Source organism: Stegostoma tigrinum, chromosome 19 (assembly GCF_030684315.1).
Source record: "Stegostoma tigrinum isolate sSteTig4 chromosome 19, sSteTig4.hap1, whole genome shotgun sequence".
NCBI classification, from domain to species: domain Eukaryota; kingdom Metazoa; phylum Chordata; class Chondrichthyes; order Orectolobiformes; family Stegostomatidae; genus Stegostoma; species Stegostoma tigrinum.
In genome coordinates this window covers 12,038,534-12,052,157 of record NC_081372.1, presented here as the reverse complement: position 1 = coordinate 12,052,157, position 13,624 = coordinate 12,038,534, and the positions used below count along the sequence as shown (strand labels likewise).

The window sequence follows — 13,624 nt, the reverse complement described above, 5'->3', positions numbered from 1 at the left end:
AACTTTCTTCCTTGCAGACAGTCATAGAGATGTACAGCATGGAAACAGACCCTTTATCTAACTTGTTCATGCCAACCATATATCCTTAATAAATATAGTCCCACATGTCAGCATTTGGCCCATATCCCTCTAAACCCTTCCTATTTACATACCCATCCAGATCCCATTTTAAACGTCGTAATTGTACCCACCTACTTCCTCTGGCAGCTCATTCCATACACAAGCCGCCCCTTAGGTCCCTTTTAAATCTTTTCCCATCTCACCTTAAACCTATGTCACCACCCTGCAGAAAAGACCATATCTATATAGGCTATCTATGCCCCTCATGATTTTATAAACATCTATAAGGTCATCTCTCAGCCCCAACACTCCAGAGAAAATATCCCTGGCCCATTCAGCCTCTCCCTATAGCTCAAACCTTCCAACTCTGGCAACATCTTTGTAAATCCTTTCTGAACCCTTTCAAATTTCACAGCATCCTTCCTATAGCAGGGAGACCAGAATTGCATGCAGTATTGCAATAGTGGCCTGACCAATGTCCTGTACAGCAGCAGCATGACCCTCCAATTCCTATACTTGATGCAATGACCAATTAAGGGAAGCATACCAAACACTGCCTTCACCTAACCTATCTACCTGTGACTCCACTTTCAAGGAGCTATGTACCTGCACTCCAAGGTCTCTGTTCAGGAACCCTCCCCAGGACCTTGCCATTAAGTGTGTAAGTCCTGTCCTTGTTTGCCCTTTCCAAAATACAGCACCTCACGTTTATCTAAATTAAATGCCACCTGCCACTCCTTGGCCCATTGGTCTATCTAAACAAGATCTTATTGCACTCTGATGTTTTCTCCTGGTATCTGAAGAGCTGACTGTTAGTGCAATATTCTTTTGAGGAATCAGATTTTGTGCCCAGATGGACACTGTTCACGTGTCTCACCTAGGTATGGATAGGATCGTCATTTTTTAACCATTGTGGAAAGCAACATGGCCATGTCCACTTCAGTTCAATCCCAGAAACACCTTTATTTTCCGGCAAAAGTTTGAGTAGTGGGAAATTCGGTAAGTCTTTTATCTGCTTAACCCACCAGTTAGAGCTCTGTGGAATTATGGAAATCCATGGTTTAACACTCCTAAACAATTGGCTGACAAACCCATCTGATGAAGCATTCCCTTGGAGAGTTTGGAAACAAATGAAGTGAAGCGATGTACTGAAAAATCGTACAAGTCAGCTATTTTTAATTAAGGAATTGTTTGGATGTCACTTGTATAGGTGAGCTTTCCCTAACCTTGACTGATTTGGTTTGTTGTCTTAAGCTGTTGGATATCTTGCTACCCCTTCCAAAGAGCAGATAAAAATGGAAAGAGAAGCTGATCATCCAGTTGCAGCACTCAGTATCTAGTCAGCGTTTCCAATAGATTTATAATGGATAAATTAAGACTGATAGGTTTTCTTTGTGAAGCCTCGACGTTGGTGAGTTTGGTTTCAATGAAGCTGGGGGGCCTTTATTGTTTCACCCCTCAACTTGCCCAATAAAAGACTATTATTAGCCCATGTTATTTTCACACACTAGCTTGACAGATGTCTAGAAAATGTTTTCTTTTGCACATTTTCAAAGAGCAGAATGATACGTAATGAAAAGGTGTAAAGTGCTCATGGGAAGCAAGTTCCAAAACGAGGGTTCTCCTTTTGTCTCTGCTGAATTTGATTCTTCCTGATCTGAAATGTGTTGACACGTGGTAAGGCACAGACACTGCCTTGTGAGGAGGTAATGGCCTAAAGGTATTATCACTGGTCTGTTTATCCAGAAACCCAGGTGATGTCCAGGGGTCCTGGCTTCAAATCCTACCGTGGCAGATGGTGGAATTAGAATCTAATAAAAATCTGGAACAAAGAGTCTAATTGTTGATTGTTGGAAAAACGCTTCTGGTTCACTAATGTCCCTTGAGCAATGAAACTGCCATCCTTACCTGCTCTGGCCTTCATCTGACTCCTGAACCACAGCATTGTAGTTGACTCTCAGCTGCCCTCTGGGCAGTTAGAGGTGGGCAATAAATGCTGGCCTAGCTGGAAATGCCCACATCTTGTGAATAAGTTTTTAAAAAGTTACATTCCCTTTGCTTTCTCCAGACAGCTGATTTTTCATGTTTGTATGATCTCAACTTGATTATTCACTGGGAGGTTTCATAACTCGAGCTTGATGCTGGCTGCAAAGATGCACTCGAGGGTTGTTGAATAATGTAAGCAGGATCAGAAACTTGAACTTTTCACTTCCCTTCTTGCCAAATTGCAAAACCTCAACAATTTATTGTTACAGATGAGAAAGTTTGATTGTATATCTATTCTATGCCCAATTAGTTAAATCGGTCTTAATGTGGTTGTCAGAGGAGTCCAGTCTGTAGGCAAAAGGATTTGAGACTTATTCAGAAACAGATTTGGTTTTCAGGTCCATTCAATAACTGATGTGTCAGTGACCCGTTATATGGACCTGTGTGGCTATTATGCTTTCACTGTACTTTTGCCTAATCAGTAGCAAATTGGAGTTCAAAGAAAGCTTTCTACATCTGTGACTGTAAACAAAAAAAGGAATGAAGGATAGTCTTTGAAATTTACTTGTTCACCATTCCAACTAAAAGGTGGATAATTTTTGATTTCCAGGATGGAAAATTCAGTTACTAAGTACAAATTTGTATGCATGGCTGTCCTTATTCAGACAAGGAAGTTTTGAAACCTCAAATGAAGGAAAGTCCTTCTGTATATTTTTGCTTGGTTCTAAATTTATAAAGGAATTCTTAATGCCAGGTTTGTATTGATGGGAGTTTTGAGATATCTCCACATTTGCATTTACTTTTTTTAAAAGTTTGTTTGTGCACTCTTTCTTTACTAAACATACCTTTTTATTTGTTCTCTTCTTTCCCTATTCCTGTCTCTTTCACTTTCTGTTACTCTATCAGCTACGAGTCTTCAGCTGAGATCATGCCACACACGCCAAGACTCACCCACTTCCCCACTGTCTCGGGCTCCCCTGCTAGTCTGGTCAACTCTATGCAGCAAAAGCCCAACTCCCCCCGCCGCAGGCGGACGAACCCGAGCCCCATGTAGTCATGTGACCAGGCTTCAGGAGCCATCAACGGGTCAGGTACACGGACTTCTTGCTGAGCTTTGCCTGTGTATTATTTCCAGCATGTTGCTGCAAAGCAAGTCTATTTAACTTCTGTGTGTTTGTTTCCTTTTCTCTTTGTGCGTAGTTTCAGTTTTTAAGAAATTTCTCATTGAAGGTTGACCTGTTAATGCATTACTGAGCAGCTTCAAATGCATGTCGTTAACATGACCCTTAGCAAAGCTTAGCTGCCGTGCTTCTACTCATGTGGTGTGTGTCGCAGTTGCTAACTGTTCAGCATGGCATCTCTGTGCATCCACTGGGCTGGTTGGCTTTATTTTAACGTTGACTCCAGTACTTTGCAAGCAGATCATGAAAGTGAAAGACCATATATTCACCAAGCCACTTCCATAAGCTCTCTTGTTTCACAAAAACGAATCACTGGAGAAACTCGGCAGGTTTGGCAGAATCTGTGGAGTGAAAGCAGTATCAGTGTTTCAGGTCCAGTGACCCTTCTTCGACTAATTGTAACTAGGAAAATGCTGGTATGTATGCTGAAGAGGAGAATAAGGGTGGGGTTGGAGGGGTGGGGTAGCTCGTGGGGAAGGAGTAAATGTTAGGTGTTAATGGAGCCGAGAGAGTAAGAACAACAGTTTGCCAGACACAGGAATGGCTAGTGGTGAGCCAGGAGAAAGAAAAGCCCCAAATGGGAACCATTACTGGGTGAAAATAAGTTGGCTATGGTGAAATCAGCCCATGTGATGGCAAGGCCTGGTATATGGGCTTGAGGGAAGGATATGGAGAAAGGTGCTCATGCCCTAAAATTATTGTATTCCATAGAGTCCTGAAGGCTTCAGGGTCCCCAGACAGAAAATGAAATATTGTTATTCCAGCTTGCACCAAGCTTTACTGGAATCCAATGGTAGGTTGAAGTGGCAGGCAGTAGGAAGCTTGGGTCATTTTTGTGGATAGAACATAGGTGTCCCACAAAGCTGCCACCTAGTTCCATCTCCCAGTGTAGACACCACATTGTGTAGTGAATACAGTAGATTAGATTGAGTGGAGTGCAGGTGAATTGCTGCTTCACCTGGAAGGTGTATCTAGGGCCTTGGATGGTGAGGAGAAAGGAAGTAAATGGGCAGGAGTTGCACCTTCTGCAATTGCTTGGGACGGTGCCGTGGGACTGGAAGAGGAGGAGTGTACCAAGGTGTCCTGGAGGGAACGGTCCCTGTGGAAGACTGACAAAGGAAGGGAGTGGAATGTGTCTGGTGGTGGCATTCCACGAGTCAGAAATGGTAGCTAATGATCCTTTGGACGTGAATGTTGGAAATTGAAGACTGGGTATCCTTTCAATATTGTGGGAAGGAAGAGAAACTGGGAGGGTAGAAGTGCGAGAAATGAGCCAGACAAAGCTGAGGGCCCTGTCAGCCAGAGTGGTGAGGATTTATTGGCTGAGGGAAAACTCAACTCCAGTGACTGTCTTCAGCATATATACCAACCTTTTCCTAGCTACAATCAATTCTGAAAAGGGGTCACTGGACCTGAAACATTAACTCTGCTTTCTCTCCACAGATGCTGCCGAATCTCCTGAGTTTCTCCAGCTATTTGTTTTTGTCAGATTTCCAACATCTGCAGTCCTTTTTGTCTTTTAAGCTCTGCTGTATATTTTAGATGAGAACCTAACATAGTCAATAGTCTGCGCTCCTTCTTTGGTTCATCTATCTGATTCAAGATGTGTTTAACTTTTTCATTGCCTTAGTCTCTGACATTTCAAGGCCACAACACCTCTAATGGCCGTTCTATGTGCTGAATAATTAGAAATGATAAAACTGCCATTGAAAATGGAATTGGGTGTACTATTAATATCAAAATTTGAAATATTCAGATGCATTTAGTTTAATTGTAGAAAGTTTTTAAATCCGTCTTTATAAACGCCAGTGTTCAGTTTATACCAAATAACCATGTGCTTGACCAGTGCCAAAAGTCTCTTTTTCCAGACACTTTCTGTTCATCTCCATAGGGTCTGCTCCGTAAGTGTTGGATTTGATCTTCAGCAGATGGAAAATCACTTGATCATCAGAATCCATAACAGTTCTTATAACGATGCATCTGATCAATGGCAATGAACATACTCTTGCGTGTAGATGTTTGAGTAGAGTGGGAGGCATTACAACACAAGCCATTTCGTCAGTTCAAGTAGAACAATACAGTAATCCCATTTCCCTGCTCTATTCCATAACACTGCGAATTTTATTTCCGTGAAGTGCCTATTCAATTTGAAATTATTGTTGCTGCTTTGCGGCTAATACACTGGTGCAGAAAGTTATTTTAGTCTTCAAAGAGTCTTTCTTGTATGAAAAAGTAGACAGATGACCATTTGAATCCGTTCGTGCCAATGCCAGGAAGTGAAATGATTTAAACGTGCTCCACTTTCTTTGTCCCCAGATTCAGGGTTATGATTGAGACCCCAGCTGTGTATGGCATTGAACTTCAAAGTTGTTCTCAATGAAAATGAAATGCTGGAAATTCTCAGCAGGTTGGGGAGCATGAGATCATCAGAAATAGCATGAGCAGGCCATTCAGTCTGCTCTGCCATTCTGATCTGATTGTGACCTTAACTCGACTCTCCTGCCTGTTCCTCGTAACCTGGTTTCTCTTAATCAAAATATCCCGAATTCAGACTGTAACATATTCAGCGGGCCAGCCTCCAGTCCCTTCTATGGCATCTGTGATGGGCAAAGTAATTAACATTGGTGAAATTGTTATCTCTTTCTCTGATCATGGATGCTGTCAGCCAACTGTGTATTTCCAGCATTTTCTGTTTCTGTTTGAATTTCTAGCATGTGTACTTTTTATGAAATTTGCTCTGTGACTTAATTTCAACGTACACCAAGACTGACTAATTCAGCACTTGCAAAGCAGGTCATGCATTTAACTGGACTTTGTGCATTTTTTGTCATGAAATGATTTTATGTTGAGTTTGGAAAAACTGGAATTTTTGACCTTTCAAATGAATTCCGAGTGAAAAATTAGTGAAGCAGAAGTATTGCCTTTGAGGGACACTGTATAGTTATAAACTTTGAGTGTAGGGTTACAGGACTTTCTGCTAACGTGAAGAGAAATGCCAAGATCAAGTCTGCTCCACCATTTGATCATGGATGATCTATTCCTCAATCCCATTCTCATTGTTTCTCCCCGTAACCCTTGATCCCCTTGCTAATGAAGAACCTGTCTATCTCTGTCTTGGATATTATCAATGACTTGGCCTCCACAGCCTTCTGCAGCAGTGAATTTTACAGATTAACCACTCTCTGGATGAAGAAAATCCTCTTAATATCTGTTTTAAAAGGGTCACCCCTTTATTCTGAGCCAGTCCTCTGACCCTGGTCTCTCTTCTTACTGGAAACATCTTGTCTGCATCCACTCTATCCAAGCCTCTGAGTATTCTGTAAGTCACAGCCAGGTACTCCTCCACTACCACCAGCTGCTCTAAACTCCATTTGAGTACAGACCCAGAGTCCTCAGCCGCTCCTCATCTGAAGACCAGCACCCCACGTCCCCGCCTCCTTGACCTATCCATCTTCTCTTCCACCAATCGCTCCTCCCACCTCACTGACCAACCCCACCTCCTTGACCTGTCCATCTTCTCTCCCATCTATCTGCTCCACTATTTACCAGCTATCGTTGCACCCCCCCCATTTATTTGAGCCCCCTTCCTCCCTTCCATTTCTGAAGAAGGGTCCTGACCTGAAACGTCAGCTTTCCTGCTCCTCTGCTGCAAACCTGCAGTGTTCACCCACCTCCACACTGTTATCCATTTAGTCAGTGTCTGTCATCCTGAAAAAAAACCCCTTTATCACCTCTCTGCCTTCTGCCAGTCAGTCAGCCCTCTATCCATACCAGTACTTTGCCTTAACACCATGCGCTGTTGTCTTATTTGCAGCCTCCTGTGCAGCACCTTGTCAAAGGCCTTCTGTAAATCCAAGTCGATCTTTGTCTAACTTTCTTGTAATATCCTCTAAGAATTCTATTAGATTTTGTAGAATCAGACAATCCTTACAATGTGGAAGCAGGCCATTCGGCTCATCGAGTTCACACCAATCCTCTAAAGAGCATCCCACCCAGACCCATCCCCCTGGCCTTTGCCTTTCCCTGTACTTCCCACGGCTAATCCACCTAACCCGCACATAGTTGTACCTTTCGAAGGAAGCCGGAGCACCTGGAGGAAAGCCCCACAAACACGGGCAGAATGTGAAAACTCTACATTGTTGCCTGAGGGTGGAATTAAACCCACCTCCCTGGCACTGAGGCAGCAGTGCTAACCACAATGCCACTGTTGATTTGTCAGGTATGATTTCACCTTGACTGAGCTGTCCTGATTCAGCCCTGTTTTACTAATGTGCTTCCAAGTACTCTGCAGTCTAATCTTTAATAATGAACTCTTAAAACTTTAGCAGCAACTGAGGCCAAGCTAACCTGTCTGTAAGTTCCCGTCTTCTGCCTTTCTCCCTTCTTAAACAGGGAAGTGCGTTTATCATTTTCCAGCCTTCTGGACCCTCCTTGACTTCAGTGACTCCTGAAAAATCACCACCAATACCTCCAGAATCTCTCTAGCTATTTCCTTTAGGACCCTGGGAGGTAGTCTATCTGGTCTGGGTGATTTATCCACTTTCAGACCTTTCAGCGTCCCCCAGCACCACCACCTGCATTCACCTCTGTCCCCTGACTCTCTCGAAGTTCTGGTATGCTGTTGGTGTCTTCTATCGTGAAGACTGATGCAAAGTATCTATTCTGTTTCTCTGCCATTTCTTTGTTTTCCATTACTAGCCTCAATTTACAGTGGTCCAATATTTGCTGTTGCCTCTGTATTGCTTCATGTATCTTTTCAAAAAAAACTCTTGCAATCTTCTTTTAAATCAGTAGCTAGTCGTTACCCTCTTAATGCTCTTCTGGTTCTCCTCTACAAGTTTTTAAAGGCTTTCCGATCCTCTGACTTCCCACTAATCTTCACCACATTGTACGCTTTTTCTTTTGTTTTTATGCAGTCTCTGCCATTCCCTTCATCCATGGTTGCCTTCTCCTCCCCTTTAGTATGTTTCTTCCTCCTTGGGTTGAATTACTGCTGTGCATATCGAATTTCGCCCAGAAACTCATTGTTGTTTGACCATCTTCCCTGCTAGGTTACCCTTCCAACCTGCTGAGGCGGAATTGTATTAGAGATAATGGGACCTGCAGATGCTGCAGAATCTGAGATAGCTAAGTGAGGAGCTGGATAAACACAGCAGACCAAGCAGCATCTTAGGAGCACAAAAGCTGACATTTTGGGCCTAGACCCTTCTCTAGGTCTGAAACGTCAGCTTTTGTGTTCCTGGCATGCTGTGTTCATCCAGCTCCACACTTTGTTAACCAGCTGAGGGGGTCTGCTTGCCAAATCTTTCTATCTTGTACTTCAACCAGATCCAGCCTTGGGTCATGTGGAATACGTGAAGGAGCCGGGTGAATTAATAATCCTTTGTGATCTTCTGTGATGGAAATTGCTGTCCCTTTTGTCTCCAGTTGCTCAGGAGTTAGAATTGTGCAGAACAATTAGGGCAAATTTCCTTACAAACAGGGTTGCTACATCATGCAATATCGCATAAGATGGTCTGGCAGCATCAGTGAAGGAAAAAACAGAGTTAACGTTTCGGGTCTGGAACTGTTCTGAGGAAGGGTCACCACACCCAAAACATTAACTCTGTTTTTCCCTTCACAGATGCTGCCAGACCTGCTGAATTTTTCCAGCAACTTTGTTTTTGTTCCTGATTTACAGCCTCCGCAGTTCTTTTGTTTTTTATTGTGCAAGATGGATTGATTGAAACAGTGATGATGTCACATCTTTTAAGGGGTTAATATTTGAAACACTAAAGTGTAGAATTATGGAAGAGCTTGACAGTGTGATGAATTGTGGATTGTTCCAGTACAAAGAACAGAATGGAGCAAAAGTCTTTTAGTTTCCAATTTGTTCTCATCTGTTCTCTTCTTCACCCCCAACGACCACTGCCACCTCCACACTTCTGAGAGAAGCTATTCTTCCTCATCTCTATCCTAAATGGGCAACCCCTTACTCCACAGTTATACCATTTGATCTTAGGCTCTCCATAAAAGAGGAAACAACCCCTCCACATCCACTCTATCATGTCCTGTAAAAATCTTACACATTTCAGTAAAGTACCCTTTTTTTAAACTACAATGCATTCATGCCCAATCTACTCTACCTGCTCAAGGAAAATTCCTGCATGCCCAGGATTAACCAAGTAAATAATTCTTCCCTTAAAAGAAGCAAAACTGCTCCCTGTATTCCAGTTGTGGTCTAACAGATTGTGTAGTTTTAGCAATGTTTCCTATTCTTATATTGCATTCCCCTCAAAATAAAGGCTAACATTCCATTTGCCTGCCTTGTTACCAACAAAACTTAAATGCTAGTTATTTTGTGATTCATGCTCAGAGATCCGCAAATCCCTCTGTGCTACAGCTTTCTGTAATCTCCCTCCATTTAAATAATATTCAGCTCTCCTTCTCTTCCTGCCATAGTACTTAACTTCACATTTTCTCACATCCCATCTGACAAATAGCCTTTTCCCCCAACTTTACCTTTTTGACCTCCCTTTGTAAACTTATTTTGTCAGCCTCCCTACTTGCCTTCCCATCTGTTTTTGTGTTAGCCACAAACTTGACTCTTGTGCGTTCACTTTGTTCTCACAATTCACTAATATATCTTGTGAACTGTTGTGGCCCCAGCATTGATCCTTTTGGCACTTGTTGTAGGCTGCCAGTCTGAAAATGCCTTTTCTCTCCCACCCCCACCTCCGTCCCAATGGAAGACAGTCCCATATCCATGCTAATACACTCTCTCAATCACTGAGCTCTTAACCTGACAAATTAGCCTTACATGTATAGTACCTTTATCAAATGCTTTTTGGGAATCTGTATATATTATATGTACTGGTTGTCCTTTTGCCTGCTTTTTACCCCTTATTAGAATTACAATAAATGGCTCAATCATGATTTTCCCCTTCATTTAGCCATTCTGATTATGCTTGACTGTATTATGCATTATTAAATAGATTGTAACATATTCCCCAATAACCAGATGTTAAGCTAACTGGCCTGTAATTTAAGATAACAAGGTGTAGAGCTGGATGAACACAGCAGGCCAAGCAGCATCCGAGGAGCAGGAAAGCTGATGTTTGAAGTCTGGACCCTTCTTCAGAAAGGCCTATAGTTACCTTCTTTATCTCCCATTTTAAATAAAGGTGTTATATTGACAGTTTTCCTTTGTACTGGGATGTTTGCAGAATCTAAAGATTCTTGAAAGATTACCGCTATCACTGGAGCTACTTACTTGAAAATTCTAGGATGCATCCATCAAATCTAAGGGACTTATCCGTATATAGATCTTTAGCTTCCCTAGCACCTTTTCTCTAGTGGTATGTTATTGTATTTCCTCCTCCTCTGCTCCTCCAATTATTTGGTATCTTTGGATAGCTGTTAGCTTTTCTGCCATTTTCTGATTCCTAATGATTACTTCCCCAGCTTTGATCTTTAAGGGGCCTGAGTGCACTTTGACCTTCCTCTTAATATATAGAAAACAGCTCTTACCGTTTGTTTAATATTAATACTACTTGCTCGATAATCTTAGTTTATTTTCTCTCTTTGATCATTTTTTAAAATTGTTTTTAAACTTTCCCAATCCTCTACTTTTTGCCATTTATCCCCCCTCCTCTTTCCTTGGTTAGCTGTGGTCGATTGATCCTCTTCCTAGAATCCTGCTTCCTCACTGGGATATAAACCTCTTCTCTTCTCTTGTTCTGCAGCCGTGAGCTACCTTTCAGTCATTGACCACATTAGATCGTTTTCTTTAAAAGAACTTGATTTATTAGCTTGGATTTCATTTTGAAATCGGTGACTTACCCAGTAGTACCGTCAGCTGGGGTCATGTGTGCTCTACATTGCTCTCCTCCCCGCAGCCCCTCCTGCATTCCCCGCCTTGTCTGTAAACTCTCACTCCCCATCACTGCTACAAAGATCATTCCTGCCTTTTGAAGTTTCAACTCCAAAAGATGGTCACAGATATTTTTTGACTATTTGCATCTCACTTGCACAATTGTGCATGCTCATTCTTTCGTTCATCAATACCTTTCTTCCATTCATCTTCATGCTTTTAAAAATCCACCTTCAGAGTCATCTAATTGCTGTATCCTCTTTGACAACTTTTAAATTTTCAGTTTTGTTGGTGTCTCCTTGTACTATTTGCTTTCATACCCAAGCAGTTAACAACGCATACGTTGTCTGCAGCACTTAACTGAAAGAAAAAATCAAGTCTAGCCTTAAGCCATTAAGCATCAAGCAGTATCACAGTTACCATTGAGAAATTGACACTACAGTGATACTTCTGACACTAAAGCAAATGCTGTAAATGTTAGCTGAAATGCAACTGAGGAAAGTGGGGAATGTACAGTAAGGTTCATTAGCAATTCAAGTGGTTGTGAATAAGCAGGTTAAAATGTAAGATGGGAGTTGAAACTGAAATGGTCTGTCTTTTTAAGCAAATAAAATGTGAGGCTGGATGAACACAGCAGGCCAAGCAGCATCTCAGGAGCACAAAAGCTGACGTTTTGGGCCTAGACCCTTCATCAGAGAGGGGGATGGGGAGAGGGAACTGGAATAAATAGGGAGAGAGGGGGAGGCGGACCGAAGATGGAGAGTAAAGAAGATAGGTGGAGAGAGTGTAGGTGGGGAGGTAGGGAGGGGATAGGTCAGTCCAGGGAAGACGGACAGGTCAAGGAGGTGGGATGAGGTTAGTAGGTAGCTGGGGGTGCGGCTTGGGGTGGGAGGAAGGGATGGGTGAGAGGAAGAACCGGTTAGGGAGGCAGAGACAGGTTGGACTGGTTTTGGGATGCAGTGGGTGGGGGGGGAAGAGCTGGGCTGGTTGTGTGGTGCAGTGGGGGGAGGGGACGAACTGGGCTGGTTTAGGGATGCAGTAGGAGAAGGGGAGATTTTGAAACTGGTGAAGTCCACATTGATACCATATGGCTGCAGGGTTCCCAGGCGGAATATGAGTTGCTGTTCCTGCAACCTTCGGGTGGCATCATTGTGGCACTGCAGGAGGCCCATTTGCAGAACACCTCCGCTCAGTCCGCAACAAACAACTGCACTTCCCAGTCGCAAACCATTTCCACTCCCCCTCCCATTCTCTAGAGGACGTGTCCATCATGGGCCTCCTGCAGTGCCACAATGATGCCACCCGAAGGTTGCAGGAACAGCAACTCATATTCCGCCTGGGAACCCTGCAGCCATATGGTATCAATGTGGACTTCACCAGTTTCAAAATCTCCCCTTCTCCTACTGCATCCCTAAACCAGCCCAGTTCGTCCCCTCCCCCCACTGCACCACACAACCAGCCCAGCTCTTCCCCCCCCACCCACTGCATCCCAAAACCAGTCCAACCTGTCTCTGCCTTCCTAACTGGTTCTTCCTCTCACCCATCCCTTCCTCCCACCCCAAGCCGCACCCCCAGCTACCTACTAACCTCATCCCACCTCCTTGACCTGTCCGTCTTCCCTGGACTGACCTATCCCCTCCCTACCTCCCCACCTACACTCTCTCCACCTATCTTCTTTACTCTCCATCTTCGGTCCGCCTCCCCCTCTCTCCCTATTTATTCCAGTTCCCTCTCCCCATCCCCCTCTCTGATGAAGGGTCTAGGCCCGAAACGTCAGCTTTTGTGCTCCTGGGATGCTGCTTGGCCTGCTGTGTTCATCCAGCCTCACATTGTATTGTCTTGGAATTCTCCAGCATCTGCAGTTCCCATTATCTCTGTCTTTTTAAGCATTTCCTATTGGCTGTTTACCTGTGTCTTAGCACAACGTTAGTTACACTTTTTTTCAGGAAAAGGCTGTTTACAACATCCATTGGATTAAAATCTTTTTGACTTATCTTGGGGGAGTAAAGCAGTGTAAATCTAACATTTGCATGATTGCTAGGTAATAGTGGTCTTCTCATTGTGGCTTTGTAACTTGACATTGTCTTGAAGTGAAACCAATAGCCTTTATGTGGATAGTTTACCTTGGGCAAACAGCAAACCACTAACTGAAACTGTCATTGAGTATCAAAGGAATCCCATCTCTTGTGGTTCCTTTGTTAATACTTCCCACCATTGACTTATTGAACTTGTAACCAGTCTGCTCAGTAAATCATTTGCTGCTCTGAGAGGGGAATAAAAAGCCCATTTGATTGTTGCGCCGTGTGCTATTTGCATGAAGCCCTCTTGTCCAATGATGTCAAAGTAGAATTGACTGAAGCAATTCAGTGTGCAGCAGAAAAGAGAAGTCAGTATGATGGGACAAAAGAATGTTTGGTGAGATCAGAACTCCTTTTCTGCTGAATGTTATGGTCTGGAGCATACTCTAGAAGGATTTGTCAAAACTGATTCGAAATAGTATTTAGAAGGGAGTTGAAAATCATCTCCTTCAAATGTTTATCAAGGT

At 43.2% G+C, this 13,624-nt stretch overlaps 1 protein-coding gene across 2 annotated transcripts in view; it reads left to right on the top strand.

Moving 5' to 3' along the window:
* Nucleotides 1–13,624, top strand: part of hm13 (histocompatibility (minor) 13) — a 72,176-nt gene that overhangs the window by 53,115 nt on the left and 5,437 nt on the right. The window contains exon 12 of one of the 2 annotated variants that reach the window (XM_048549778.2): nucleotides 2,953–3,137. The exons of the other annotated variant lie outside the window; for it this stretch is intronic. Within the exon in view, the coding sequence (XP_048405735.1) occupies nucleotides 2,953–3,100 (148 nt within the window). The 3' untranslated portion in view covers nucleotides 3,101–3,137. The remainder of the gene's footprint in view (nucleotides 1–2,952; nucleotides 3,138–13,624) is intronic. 2 annotated transcript variants of the gene reach the window in all.